We start from the raw sequence: 14,233 nt of genomic DNA on the forward strand, positions 1-14,233 counted from the left end.
CTGGTGTGGGGAGCCTTTCCCTTCTCCAGGGGATCTTCCCAACCCAGGGATCGAACCCAGGTCTCCCACATTGTAGGCAGATTGTTTACCAGCTGAGCCACAAGAAAGCAGAGGTTCCTGCTGAGGACGGATGTTTTCCCTCAAGACCAATGGCAGAGAGGTGGGTGCGAGCAGACCCCAGGCCCTGCCTCAGGCTAACTGGATGGATGGATGGAAGGATGGATGGATGCAAGGGAGGATGGATGGATGGATGGATGGATGGATGGATGGATGGAAGGATGGATGGATGCAAGAGAAGATGGATGGATGGATGGAAGGATGGATAGATGGATGGATGGTTGGATGAAGGATGGGAGGAAGGATGGGTGGATGGGTGGAGGAATGAAAGGATGGACACATGAGTGGATAAATGAATGAAAAGTGAGTAGATAACTAGATGATTCAACAGATAAATGACTAAGTGGCTGGGGAGCTTAGTGGGTAGGTGGGTGGAGGGGAGCATGAATGGATGGATGAGTAAGTGGAAAAACTACGGTAGATGGTGGCGGGGCGGGCAGGTGGGAGATGGATGATGGCTGGATGGGTGAACAGACAGAAGGAATGAAGAAACCAATAAGCGGGAAGAAATAAGGACCCAGAAAGATGATTGTAGAGAGTCAGGAGAGATAATGATGACCAAATCATGTCATTCTCCCACTGAAAACCCTCCAATGAGCTGCCTAGTTACTCTCAAAAAAACATGCAAATTCTGCCCACATGATGACAAGGCCCTGCGTGAACTGTCCCCTCATCTCTGTTCTTTTCACTTATTCTGCTTTACCACACCCACCGTCTTCCACGCTTACAAAGCATGCCAAACTCCTGCTTGCCTTAGGGCCTTTGCACTTGCTGTTCCCGCTGCCAAGACACACCCTTTCCCAGCTCTTCACATAGCCCTTCTCTTTCATCTTTAGGTCTCAGCTCAAACATCACCTCCTTGAAGAAGTCTTCCCCAACCACCTCATCAAAACACCCGACCCCCACACAAACCATCCCATCTTTCATTATACTTCCTTTTTATCACTCATCGCTAGAGTCATACCCTTTACAGATTTGTGGATGCGTTTATCAGCCGTCTCCCAGAACCAGAATGTCGTCTCCATGCAGATGGAGACCTGTTGTCTAAGTCACAGCTCTACGCCCCCAGCACCTGGAAGAGGGGCCCAAGCACAGCAGGGCAGAGTAACCTCGTGAACAACTGAAGGAATGAGCCATTCAACAAGAAGGGACATTCTGGGGGAAGCAGGAAGGCCTCAGCAAGAAAGATGTGCTCACAGGCCCAGAGGAAATGAGGCAAATCCAACGTGACTACCCAGCGGGGCAGGGGCTCAGCCCAGACCCCAGGTCCCAGCTCTCGTGGGAGTGTTCGGGGCTCCACGCAGAGCTCAGCCCAGTGGAAGTCAGCAGGAAAGGGGAGAGCTGGGGACGCAAGGCAATCTGTACTCAATGAAAGTGGGTGGCAGTTGGCCAGAGCATGGAGCTTATCGAAACCAGCTGTTCCGCCTCCAATTACAGGGCCAGCAGGGAGCAGGGCTATTTTTAGCTTTCCAGCGTTTGGCGGAGCAAAGACCTGCCTTATGTGTAGGTAGTGGGGTGTGCCGAGGCACTCAGGGAGCCCCAGCGCAGGCCAAGGCGGGCGTAGACGAAACAGATCTATTCTGCAGAGCGGGAGCCCCGAGTGGGTAAGAGATGGTTCTGGGTCCTGTCCGCCCCCAGCCCTATTCCCCAAGTCCCCAAAATCAGTGGCAGAAAGAAAGCTGCCGGCAGCTGGGGGAGGCAAACAGATGTGGAATGCCCACTCTTGGAAGCTGAGACTCGGCTGCCAGTTGCCCACCAGCTGTCCCCTCAGGGGCCACCTCTGCCTGGACCGGCGGCCCTGTGGCCAGGGTGCGGGAGAGACAGGAAGCCCCCTGCAGCAGCTGCTAGCACAGAAAAAGGCAGCCCAGAAGACAGAGGAGCCGAGACCCAGCTTTCTGCCCCCAGTTAAGTCTCGAGCTTTTTTGAGGACCAATTTGCTGGGCAGATTTGGGCAAATCGCTGTCCCTCTCTGGGCCTCCAAAGGGTCCATCTGGCAAGTGATCCATTCAGGGACCCTCTGGATTTTGTCAGTAATTTTCAAATCACACTGAATCTTGAGCTGGGGTCCAGCGTTCAAAACCAGACACCATTCACCTCTAATGCAGGGACCCTGACCTCTCGTAAATGAGTAAAAAGGGCCAGGTGGAAACTCTGCTGAGCCAGCCAGCACTTCTGAAGACACAGCCACTCAGGGCGGCCAACCGTGGCCACATGGGAAGACTAAAGCATCTTATGACTTTTCAAGAGAAGCCAGAAATCCAGCGTTTCCTGTGAAATCTCCCAAATGTTAAATGTGGATATTGAATACCACGTTTTATGGAAAACGCGTCTGCAAACCGCACTGGGTCAGCGGGACATCGTCTGCCTCCACGGGGGCGCGGGGAGGAGTGCAGGCAGGAGGATCAGCCTCTGAGTGAGAAGAAAGGTGCGGAAGCCAGCCGGCCGCCAGTTGGTGGGGGCCAGGGCATGAGGAGCAGCGAGATCCAGTCTTCCAGAAAGACGTAACTGGGTGCAGGGTGGGGGGCGCTGGGGACGCAGGGAGCAGATCGGCCTACGTGGGCAGGAGCCAGAGAGTCACGGAACGGGGGCCTGGCTGAGAGTCAGCATGCGTCAGCCTTCATCGCTCTTCCCTCCTGCCCCACTATATCATGCACCCAGTAAACATGGGTTTCACCTACTGTCTGTCAAGTCCAAGGCTGGGCATGGGGGACACACAGGCACGCTTGGCAATCTTCCCGGGAAGGTCCCTGAGTGAGGGCCAGTGTCCACTCACTCTCAGTACGAGAATCCCATTTCTCTTGCTCATCTCCTCCATGGCCTTGAGCTCCATGAGGGCAGGAACTGGTGTTTGGGGGTGGGTCATGTTCACCCCTGTGACTCCATGGTCTGAAATGCTTCCGGGGGCTGTCTGAAGCAATGCCTGGCAAATCATTATTTATCACCTACTACGTATTGACGGGGCTTCCCTGGTGGCTCAGGGGTAAAAACTTCGCCTGCCAACATAGGAGACGCAGGTATCTTGATCCCTGGGCTGAGAAAATCCCCTGGAGAAGGAAATGGCAACCCACTCCAGTATTCCTACCTGGGAAATCCCATGGACAGAGAAGCCTGGCGGGCTACAGTGCATGAGATCGTAAAAGAGCTGGACATGCCTTAGCAACTAACAACAATCGTGCACTGATAATGGCAGTCAACTGCCTCACAGTGTCACGTGAAGATGAAAAGGCATGGCCGCGTGGCCACACCCGGAGCAGAGAGGGGCTGCCTGACCATGTCCCTAGGGCCGCTGGTTCCTTCCACCTGAGAGGACCTGGGTCCCAGCCGAGAAGAAAGAGGACCGCAGCCCCGGACTGGGGGCAGAGCAAAGCCTGCAGGGAGGTGAGTTCCATTAGCACAATGATAAACAAGCTTTAGTCCTGGCCCTGTTTCAAATGGGCAATGAAAGAAATCTCCCTAATCCTTCCTGAGGAGACAGAACACTGCTGAAGCTCTAATCACAGACCAGTTATCCCGTCCGGCTGGACTAAGCTCTCCGAAGGGTTTGTCAAGGGGCAGGGAGGGCCTCTGACCCTGGGGGGCCGGAAGCACACCTCTCCTAAGAGAAAAACCTCCTTTCTTGCCCAGGGATTAGGAGATTAGCTGATGGAGACCAACCAGGCTGCCCCTTCCCGGCTTCCCGCAGGTCTGGGGCCCACACTCGCCCCTCCACAGAGCCTCCCAGGGAACGTGGAGCCAGGTCACTGACCTGAGAACAGATCCCAACTCAAAGGCATTGCTGCCACCCCTCAGGGTCTCGACGACCCTTAAGGCCCCCTGGCTGCTGCCAGGCCAACACCCCTACCCCACCCCCTTCCCCAGCTTCACACTCTGTCTCCAACTGCCCATCCAACAACCTTTCAATATCTTTCAACATGCAAATGTCTACGGGGTGTCTCAACCTTATTAACATGTCCAAACCGGGGTTCCAAGTCTCCAAGTCTCCGCCCCTTTCCCCACCTGGCTTCCAGGTCACCGCGCTCACCCACGTGCCTCCCGCCTCTCTGCCAGCTTCCTCTGTCTCCTTTGATAGTTGCTCCTCACCCCCAGGGCCCAGTCCGTCCCTATCTCATTTCTTTCCGGCCCTCTTTCTACTCATCCCCTTGCAGATTTCATTCAGTTTCATGACTTTGGAAACCATCTAAACGCCTACATGCCCTGCACTTAGATCTCTAACTCAGACTCTTCTCCCTGAGTAAAGATTTCATATCCCCCTAGCAAGTCGACATCTCCATCTGGGGCCCGGTCTATACATGAGCATCCAAACATCCCCTGGGCTGTACCCCACCCCCTGAAACCTCCCTGCGTCTCCCCCACAATTTCTCAGCAAGCAGCCATCCGCCCTTCCAAGTACTCACAATCCTTAATTCCCTTCCTCCCTCGCCCCATCAGCAAATGCCATCACCTTCAAGATGACCCAGAATGTGACACTTGCCCCCATTTCCACGGTGACCACCCTAGACCCAGTCACCTCTCCCCTGGTCTATGATAAGAGAATAATTCCAGGGGCTTTTATCCCAGGCCTCCCCAAAAGCTTTGGGGATGCAAGTGGGGTGTAAGTTAATGAATTCTAAACAGAACCCCAGCTTCACAGGCAAGCTTCTCTCCCCACAAGCTTTCTGGGGCCCCAGGCATTCTCCTACCCTCTCCAGAGCATGACCACTAGGTCTAACACACAGCAGGGCCTGGGAACAACTGGATGGTTTTACAGGGACTGCAATTCTTCTTCCGCTTCTCCCAATCCCCAGCCTGCTCCCCCAGGTGAATGAGATTTAAACCTGGGTTTAGGATCCAACCCCGACTCACCTGCATTCTGGCTCTTTGATCCTCGGTTATAAAATAGCGGCAGGGGCAATAACATTTTATTATTAGGAAATAATGTAGTTCCCAAACAGGGAAATTGGAGGCCCCAACTACTGAAAGCCATAGGAGAACTGCCTCCCCTTATGTATCTCCGGAAGGGAGGTCTTACCAGACACCCACCCAGCCAACACCTCGATCTCAGACTTCCCGCCTCTAAAACCGTGAGAAAATACATCTCTGTTGTTTCAGCTGCCCAGACTCTGGGACTTTGTTAGGGCATCTGAACAGACTAATTCAAAGGTCTACATTTGCTCTTCCGGCCCTTCCAAAACCTTTGAAATCAACTCTCTGCATTAAATACCTCTTTGCTTAACATAGCTACAGGGGCTTCTCTTTGCTTAAATGCTAGAGCAGCATTTTTCAACCCATGGTGGGCAACCCTCTCGGAGTCTGTGGAAGTCTCACTCAGCAGTATTTTTGAAATGAAGATATGAGTAGAACAGAATAGACACAAATAACTTGCAGGGTGTATCAAGTACAGTAAATGTGAAACTTTGGCTTCAATCATACAATTAATGGGTTGTATGTGTGTACCCGGTCACAATATCAGCATTACATTTTGCACTGAGCCGTGGTCAAAAACATTTGAAAGACCTGATATGGGGACCTCACTGTGCCTGACCTTCAAGGGCTGTTCCATAAGCATTTAGGGTGCTTTAGTGGCTCTACCCAGGGGGGCTCCTGAGGGAAGGGGCAGAGCTGGGAAAAGCCAGGTGAGTGTAGATGGTCTGCCCACCTCCAGCCGAGGCCCAGGACCCAGGGGAGGGCAGGGTGGAGGCACTCACTTGCCGAGGAAGCACTTGGGGACGGTGCTCAGTTTTCTCCGACGGTCCTTGATGAGGTTCACCTTCTTGTTCATCATCATGTGGTACAGCTTCTCCCCCTTCTCCGCGATCATGACGTAGGCGTCGCGCTCCATGCCCAGCTTCAGGCCTACGGAGGAGACGGGGTCAGCACCAGACACTGAGAGCAGCGGGGACAGGCCTGCGGATCCCGAAAGCCTGTCTCCAGCTGACCCCCCACTGCCACCAAGAATCCCAGGACGAGCAACCATACTGGCATGACCTTGGGCAAGTCTCCTCCATTAGCCCTCAGTCTTCCCATCTGTCTAGTGGGCTAAGCCAGATAAGCTGAGCTCCCACCAGGTTATCACAGTCGCAGAGCTCCTACCCCTTCAAAGACCTGCTTTTTGGTAGGCGGCCCCAGTCTCTCTGGAAAGGAGAGACACAGCTGTCACTCGACAGGAGGGATCAGACTGGGGGAAGCCATATACACTCCCGGATCTGGGAAAGCCCCCGGCCACGCACTCTCGCGCTGCTCCCGCTCGCGGATGATGGCGTCCAACCACTTTTGCTTCTCCTCCGCCGTCTTGGCCATGCAGACAAACCACTTGTTCTTGGCCGTGTTGTGGATCTTCCAGCCGTTGGTGACGGTGTAGCCATTGCTGTGATAATCCGCTAGCAGAGGCAGGAAGCAAAGAGAGGAGGTCAGCAAGGACTCAGCCATACAACTCAACATTCATCATTATGTGCTATGAGTGAGGTCATGGGACCAGCCCTGCCTGCTCCAGAGAGACAGGGCGGTGGGCACACCAATGGGACCGGGTTTGGGGGTTGAACTTACCACCCTTCAAATGCTCCCTCTCCTATCTCTTCCCTGGTGGGCAAGGAAGACCTGCCCGTAAAGAAGTCTCCCCAAGCTCTCAATTATAGGGGCTTCACGCAGGAACGACTCCATGAGAGACACCTGGTGCTTCCCTGCCTGCTTGCCCGTCTCCTTCGTGCACTTTAGGTTGCTTAAAACCCTAGTGCAGGGGCTTCCCTGATGGTCCAGGGGTTAAGAACCTGGCTGTCAATGTAGGGGACCTGGTTTGGATCCCTGGCCCGGGAAGATTTCACATGCCATGGGGCACCTAAGCTGGTGTGTGCCGTAACTACTGATCCTGTGCTCCAGAGCCCTGGAGCCACAACTACTGAGCCCATCAGCTGCAACTCCTGAAGCCCGGGCTCCGCAAGAAGCGGAGCCACCACAGTGAGAAGCCCACACTGCACGGGGGCGCCTACCTGTCCCGTCCTCCACGTTCTCCACCTCCATGACCTCAGTGTTGATCCGACCCCGGAAGATGTACAAGGAGCCGTTGATGGATTTGGTCCTCTTGGTGGATTTCTTGCCCCCCGTGACCCTGAAAGACAGCGGGAAGTCAGCGTCCCCTCCCCGGGCCTCAGTCGTCTTCAACAGGGTGAACGGGAGCAGGACAGTCACACAGAAGGACACCCGGGGACAGCAGCAGAGCAGAAACTGGCTCCGAAGCGTGGCATTTTGGCTGGTGCTGGGGTGACTTAAGCAAGTCACTCTTCCACTCTCAGCCACAGCGTCCTCATCTGGAAAATGGGCTAATAACCTTGCTGACCTCCCAGAGCTACTTTTGAGCCAACAGGAGATATGGATGTGAAACTAATAAGAAGCAATAGAAACCTCACTCGTCTAAGGCTAGAAAATGGGTAGAGGCTCTCAGGGTGTCTAACAAACAGGAACTTCCTGAAATAAAACCAGAATGGAAAGGAACTCCATTTCTACATGAAGAAATCTGCACCTACCTACCTACCACTGATTCACTCGCTCAGGTGAATTCTCACACACCTACTTCGTCACTTGACAAACCATCTGACCAGCACTTCCTCTAGGAAGCCTACCAAGGTGGGATCAGGGCAGTCACTCACCCATGCATTCAACAGGTGATCAAGAGAATACCTACCAGGCACTATTCTAGGTGCTGGGTCTGCAGCAGGGAACAAAACGTAGTCTCTGAGACTACATCTTCCAATATGGGAGGGCAGGAGGCACCCCCAAAGCTCTCCATCATTCCCCCTTCCGGCTCCTACCCCCTGCAAGATTAACCACTATCCTGATGGCGAACCTCATGGATTCACTTTGCTGTTTTGGAACTTCACATTCACGGGATCACACAGGGTAATGGTGATGGACGTTTGGGTCGGCTTCAGTTTGCTGCTGTGCCTTATGTTCTGGGCATGTGTCTTATGAAGAACATACGTGTGCGTTTCTTTGGGTTATCTACCTAGGAGTTGAATTTCTCAGTTATAAGAATGCCCACAACTGGCTTTGGTAGATGCTGCCAAGCCATAACGATTATCCCACCCCCAGCGGCGTACAGACATTCCAGTTGCTCCACCATCTCCATAACTGGTATTGAATTTCTCATTCTGGCCACTCTGGTGGCAGAGAGGAGTGTCTCTAATAAAGACTTCATCTGTATTTCCCTGGTGAATAATGAGGCTAAGCACTTTTTCATGTTTACTGGCCATCTGGTGTCTTCCATTTGTGAAATGATTGTCCCGTGACCATTTTTCTGTTGGGCTGTCTTTTTCTCAATGATTTATAACAGGGCTCAGCAGATTTTCTTCTGAAAAGGAACCAGCGTGTAAATATTTTCAACTGGGTGGGCCATATGGTCTCTGTTACAACTACTGAACTCAGCCCTTGAGGCATGAGTGTGTCCACAGACAACACAAAAATGAATGGGCATGGCTATCTGCCAATAAAACTTTATTTATAAAAATAGGCAGAAGGCCAAAGTTGGCCTATATATTATGGATAGGATTGCAAAGTGATAGCAAAGATCTTCTCCTCCTCTGAGGCCTGGCTTTTTATTCTCTTCTTGTTGTCTTTCAAGGAACAAAAGTTCTTAATTTTAATGTAGTCTGATAAATATATTTTTCCTTTATACTTTCTGTACAATTTAAAAAAATCTTTGCTTAACCCCCAGATCATGAAGACAGATTCCTATGCCTTCTTCTAGAAGCTTTATTGTTTTATTGTTCATATTTAAATCAATGATCCACCTGAAGTTGACTTTTGTATATCGTATGAAGGATCAAGACTCATCTTTTTCCCTCTGGATATCAAACTGATCCAGCACCATATACTGAATCGCACTGGTACTTGTGTTGAAATTTAAATGACTGCTTTCACGTAGGTCTATTTCTGGACTCACTACTGCACTCCATTAATCTGTCTGATTTTACACCAAAACTACACTGTCTTAATTACAGCAGCTTCACAGCAAGACTTGGTGTCAGTAATCAAAGTCCTCCATCTTTGTCCTCCTTCAAAACTGTCTTAGCTGTCTTTGTCTGTTTGTGTTTCCATGTAAACTTTAAAAATCACTTACGTACATAGACACACAACCTCCCTCCTGCAATCTTTATCGGAATCCCATTGAGGTTCTAGCCAACGTCTGATAAGAGAATGCAAAGCACTTGATGGTGATGTGGAGGTGAGGCAGGTCAGAATGAAGGACAGCTAAGACTCTGGCCTCAGAGCCTGAGTAAATGGTGGCGCCCTTTATTAGGAATGAAAAAGACTCAAGGAGAAAAAGGTCTGGAGCAGATGCTGCAATGCAAAGCAAGAGTCTTGGAACTTCCCTGGCAGTCCAGTGGTTTAGATTCCACACTCCCAACGCAGAGGGCACAGGTTTGATCCCTGGTTGGGGAACTAAGATCCCACATGCCGCATGGTACGGCCTAAATAAAATGAAGAATCTTGTTTTAGACCCAAGTGAAGTGTGAGCTGCGTGTTACAAAACCAAGGGGAGACACAGTTTTAGATTTCTCCTACTTTACACACCGTGTACCAGGCATCATTCTAACCACCTTACATGTTTTATCTTAACCTGTAAAAACAACCTCATGAGATGGAGAGTGTTTTCACCCCCACTAAACAGACAGAAAGACAGAGGCTTAAGAGTTGACACAGCTAGCAGGCGGCAGCGTCTCTGTATTAACCACTACACATTGCTGACGCCTCCATGATCTGAAACAAGCAGCTGAGACACATGAGACTTAGCTCTTCTGTGCCCAGTTTTCTCTTCTGAAGAATGGGGAGGTGGGCTTTTAAAACTCTCCCTTCCACTTCTGACACCCGAGAAGCCTCTATTTTTATTTTTTTTTAATGCGTATTTCTTTGGCCACCCGGGTCCTAGTGGCAGCAGGCAGGATCTTTGCTGTATCTTGGGGAATCTTTCATTGCAGCTTGCAGACTCAGTAGCTGAGGCACAGGAGGTTAGCTGCCCCTCTGCATGGGGGATCTTAGTTCCCCAACCAGGGATGGAACCTGCATTCCCTGCATTGAAAGGGGGACTCTTAAGCACTGGACCACCAGGGGAGTCCTGAAGAGCCTCCAGTTTTGAATCAGACCAGAAGCACTCTTGAGTCAGAGACCTCTCCTGACCCATGACCCGGATTGGTGGTGCCTGGCGAAGACATAACGGGAAGCAGACACCTACCAGCATCGGGCATTTCCTGGGACCACATCAGAGTCAGGCCGGGAGCTCCATCCACCACTGACGGCCCCACCCCTCCGAGACCTCTCAGAGCCCAGCCCTCGGGCTCCTGACCCGGTACAGGAAAGGTGGCGGCCTGCCAGCTTCCCCCGGGTGACACATGCCCTCGGCCTCCAGCCGGCACCGCTCACTCGCAAGCCTGAGGCCGGAAACGGCGTTACAAGGGCTCGTGCGGCCACAGGGCCGGCCCCAGGAGGCCCCCGGGGTCCAGCAGCGCCAGTATCAGCTGCTATCGCTCCAGCTCCAGCGGAGGAAGGCCTGCGCGGGGTGGCTGAAGCCTGAGCAAACCCGGCCCGGGCTGGGGGCCCACGGGGGCCCGAAGGGACGTGCTGTTTTCTAAACCCCCGTGTTCTGGGAAAACGGCCTGCTTCAGACGGCCCGGGGAGGTGGTGCGGGCGGGGCTACCGGTGGATGCCGGCCGTGGCCTTGGCATCGCCGAAGGAGGACTCTCGGGCTGGCCCCAGTGAGGACAGGCAGGACGCAAGGCGGGGGGAGAAGGCAGCGTTGGTGGAGGGACAGGAGGACACGAGAGAGCTGCAGACAGACTAAGGGAGTGAGCGGGAAGAAAACGTCACGTGAGGAAGAGACACTGACCCAGCCACGCAGAGACGGCGAGGACGGACACGGAGGCCTCTGAGCAGAAGGAGCAAGTCCCAGAACAAGGAGGGGAGCGGGCAGAGGGAGGGGCCTGTGGCTGAAGCGCCTACTGTGTGCTAATCACACCGAGTAGGAACTCGTCGCCTGCGGAGGTTAACAGTAACAGCAGCTACTCGTTCCGGGCACTTACTACGCGCCAAGCAAACTTAACAGGTCTGTCCTTCAAAATGGCTCTATAGGGTACACGATAATTCAACCTATTCCACAGACGAGGAAATTGAAGCAGAGAGGCAAAGTCGCGGAGCTAGAGAAACAATAAAGAACTCGGCTCTTAACCAAACACTATTGTAAAGAAGGGGTTTTATGAACCCCATTTTACAGAAGAGAAACCCGAGGCTCAGAGAGGTCAGACTGCTGAAGGAGGACAGTGACACGTGTCCCCACGCCCACAATGAACACCCCTCACTCATCCCGTGGAAGAGTTCCTCACCACAACCTTAGGAGGCCAGCGGAATCAGACCAGGAACACGAGGCTCAGGGAGACAGTAAGTGACAAGCCCAGGACCACGAAGGAAGGCGGAGGTGATGCTGAGAGTAAGGCCCAGATCTGGACCTCCCCTCAGCCCTAGCTTTTGCTAGATAAAAGAAGAAAGAAGACTCTGGCAAGTCACTATTTCATCCCTGAAACAACGTAGCAGGAAAAAGTTTCAATCAAAAAGGGCTGCACTGATCAGCTGCGACTGTCCTCTACCTCCTTGGCAAGAAAACTGAAAGGCAAGAATTCTCTTGGCCCACCAACCTACCCACCCACTCATCCATCTAACCATCCACTCATGCCCCCTCCCCTCCATCTCCTAACTTTCCCTCTCTCCACTCATTCATTCATCGCTCCATCAACTCAACCATCCAATCACCCAACCTCCCACACCAGGGACTAGCCACTCTGGCAACTACCAACCAATCATTCTTCAACACACCCATCCAACAGACCATCTATCCACTAATCTCTAAACCTCCACCATCCACTCAGCTTCCCAATTTTATGACCATCCAGCCAGCCATCCATCTACCCATTTACTTATAAAGGCCCCAACTCACCTTTTATCTAAACACACCTCTGCCAGTCCATCATGTCTTCATATCCATTCTCCAATGACCCAAACATAGATTCTCCCAACCGACTATCTATCCCTCCATCCAGCCAGCTCCTAAATTCCAACCACTCACTCATTCATCTACTCACTCATCCATCCACCAGTCAATTCATACACGCATCCACAAGCACTGCCCCCCAGTCTCCCTTCACCTACGTCCATTAATCTCCCAAACTTCCAACTGTGCATCTATCCCTCCTCCCATTTGCCCACACATCCTCCCAAACATCCATCCCCATCGGTCAGTCTACCATTCATCCACCCGTCCACTCACTCTACAAAGTTTAAGAAGCTCCAATGAAAGATGCAAAAATGAGAAAGACACTATCTTTCCCTCAAAAAAATGTAACAGGAGAAGGATCCCCTCCCCTCAAACCATCTATCTTTGGATCTTAGAATCACAGGATGTGAGTGCCACAAAAAAAATCTCCAAACTGCCATGATCATCTCAATCTACACTGTCCACCACGGCGGCCACAAGCCACATGTGACTACTGAGCTTAAAGGATGCCTAGCACAAATTGAGACCTGCTGTAAGCATAAGAGACACACTAGATTTTGAAGCTTTAGTGTACATTCGTTAAAAGAATGCAAAATACCTACTCAATCAATTTTTTAAACTGATTAGGTAGAATAATAATATTTGGGGATATACTGGGGTAAATAAAATATATTATTTAAATTCATTCCACCTACCTCTTTTTGCTTTTCTAAATGCGACTACTAGAAAATTTTAAGTATCCTATATTCCTGAGAGTGCTGATCAAGAACAAATCCCGCAACTCAGAAGAGAAAAGGGAGGCCCGGAGAGGGAAATGACAAGCCGGTGTCAGCCCCAGGAGAAACTGTCAAGAGTGCAACCCGATCTCAGCCTCCTGACCCACCCTGGCAGCCCTGGCCCGGCCTCCAGCCACTCACCTGGATTTCCGCTTGCAATAGACAAGCAGGTTGTCGAAGAGGAAGAAAGCTCTCTCCTGGATGTTGCCTGCAGAAATTTTTAACAAAGTCCCTTGCAGGAGGAGCTGGGTGCAGATGTCCGTGAGGTTGGAGCCCTAGGAGAGCAACAGGGCAGGGGTGGAGTGTATGAGCTGGTGAATCCAGGGGAGCTCTTGGGAATACCCCTCTTGGTTCCCAGAGACAGACCTGTCCCTGACTCCCTCACAACCCCAAAATCTCAATGCACCACTGGAGGTGAACAGGCAGAAACCCAGTACCACCCAATCGATGGCTGCCCTCTGGTGCGTGCGCCAGAATAATGCTGGTAGAAGCAGACAGAGACGACCACCGCTCAGAGAAGGGGCCTAGGACTCCGCAAGGTGGAAGGATGCACTCAGCCCACACAGCCCAGGCTGTGCTTCGTTATAGGTTTTGTTGTGTTTTGTTTGGTTGGTTTTTTTGCCAATCCCCTCCCCGCTTATTTATTTGTGTCTTGACTTGTTACTTTATCTCCTCCACAAGACTGCCACCTCTGGGACTTCTCTGGTGGTCCAGCAGCTAAGACACCAAGCTCCCCAGGCGGGGGGTCCAGGTTCGAGCCCTGGCAGGGGAACTAGATTCCACATGCCGCAACTAAGAGTTCGCATACCACACCTAAAGCTCCTGAGTGCTGCAACTAAGACTGAGAACAGCCAAATAAACACATAACTATTTTTTAAATATTGGCAGAATTCATTACATACATACAAAGAATGCCACTTTCATAAAGACAGGAAGCATTATCAAGCATCTATCAAGCCTTTGCCATGGTACTTCTAGCACCTCCCACACACTGTGGCACCCAGGAGGAGATCAACAGAGGCCTGCAGAACGAGTGACCAGCCCCAAGGGAACACCACGGTAGGATTCCGAGAGCACCCCCTCTAGCTGGGGACGTGAGAAGAGATGGGAACGGTTCCTGAATTCTGCCTGGTCATCTGTGCTAAATAACCAAGACGCTGGATGTGTGTGGGGTGCACTGAACCTTCGTGGGGCTCAAGCAGTGTGGTCAGGAAAGGCACTGGGGAGGCGTGGGAGGACGGCGAAGATAAAGAGGCTGAGGATACGGATGGGGCAAAGTCCCTGCTGGAGGGAGTCCTCGGACCCAAGGACCACACAGGTCCATCTGGAG

General features: G+C 51.9%; 1 protein-coding gene across 1 annotated transcript in view; it reads right to left on the reverse strand.

Moving 5' to 3' along the window:
- Window positions 1-14,233, reverse strand: part of PREX1 (phosphatidylinositol-3,4,5-trisphosphate dependent Rac exchange factor 1) — a 174,944-nt gene that overhangs the window by 45,227 nt on the left and 115,484 nt on the right. The window contains exons 7-10 of the mRNA XM_061127442.1: window positions 13,045-13,178; window positions 7,080-7,198; window positions 6,324-6,473; window positions 5,802-5,949 (exon numbers count right to left, since the gene is read on the reverse strand). Coding sequence (XP_060983425.1) covers window positions 5,802-5,949; window positions 6,324-6,473; window positions 7,080-7,198; window positions 13,045-13,178 — 551 coding nt within the window. The remainder of the gene's footprint in view (window positions 1-5,801; window positions 5,950-6,323; window positions 6,474-7,079; window positions 7,199-13,044; window positions 13,179-14,233) is intronic.

This window comes from Dama dama, chromosome 23, assembly GCF_033118175.1.
Source record: "Dama dama isolate Ldn47 chromosome 23, ASM3311817v1, whole genome shotgun sequence".
NCBI classification, from domain to species: Eukaryota; Metazoa; Chordata; class Mammalia; order Artiodactyla; family Cervidae; genus Dama; species Dama dama.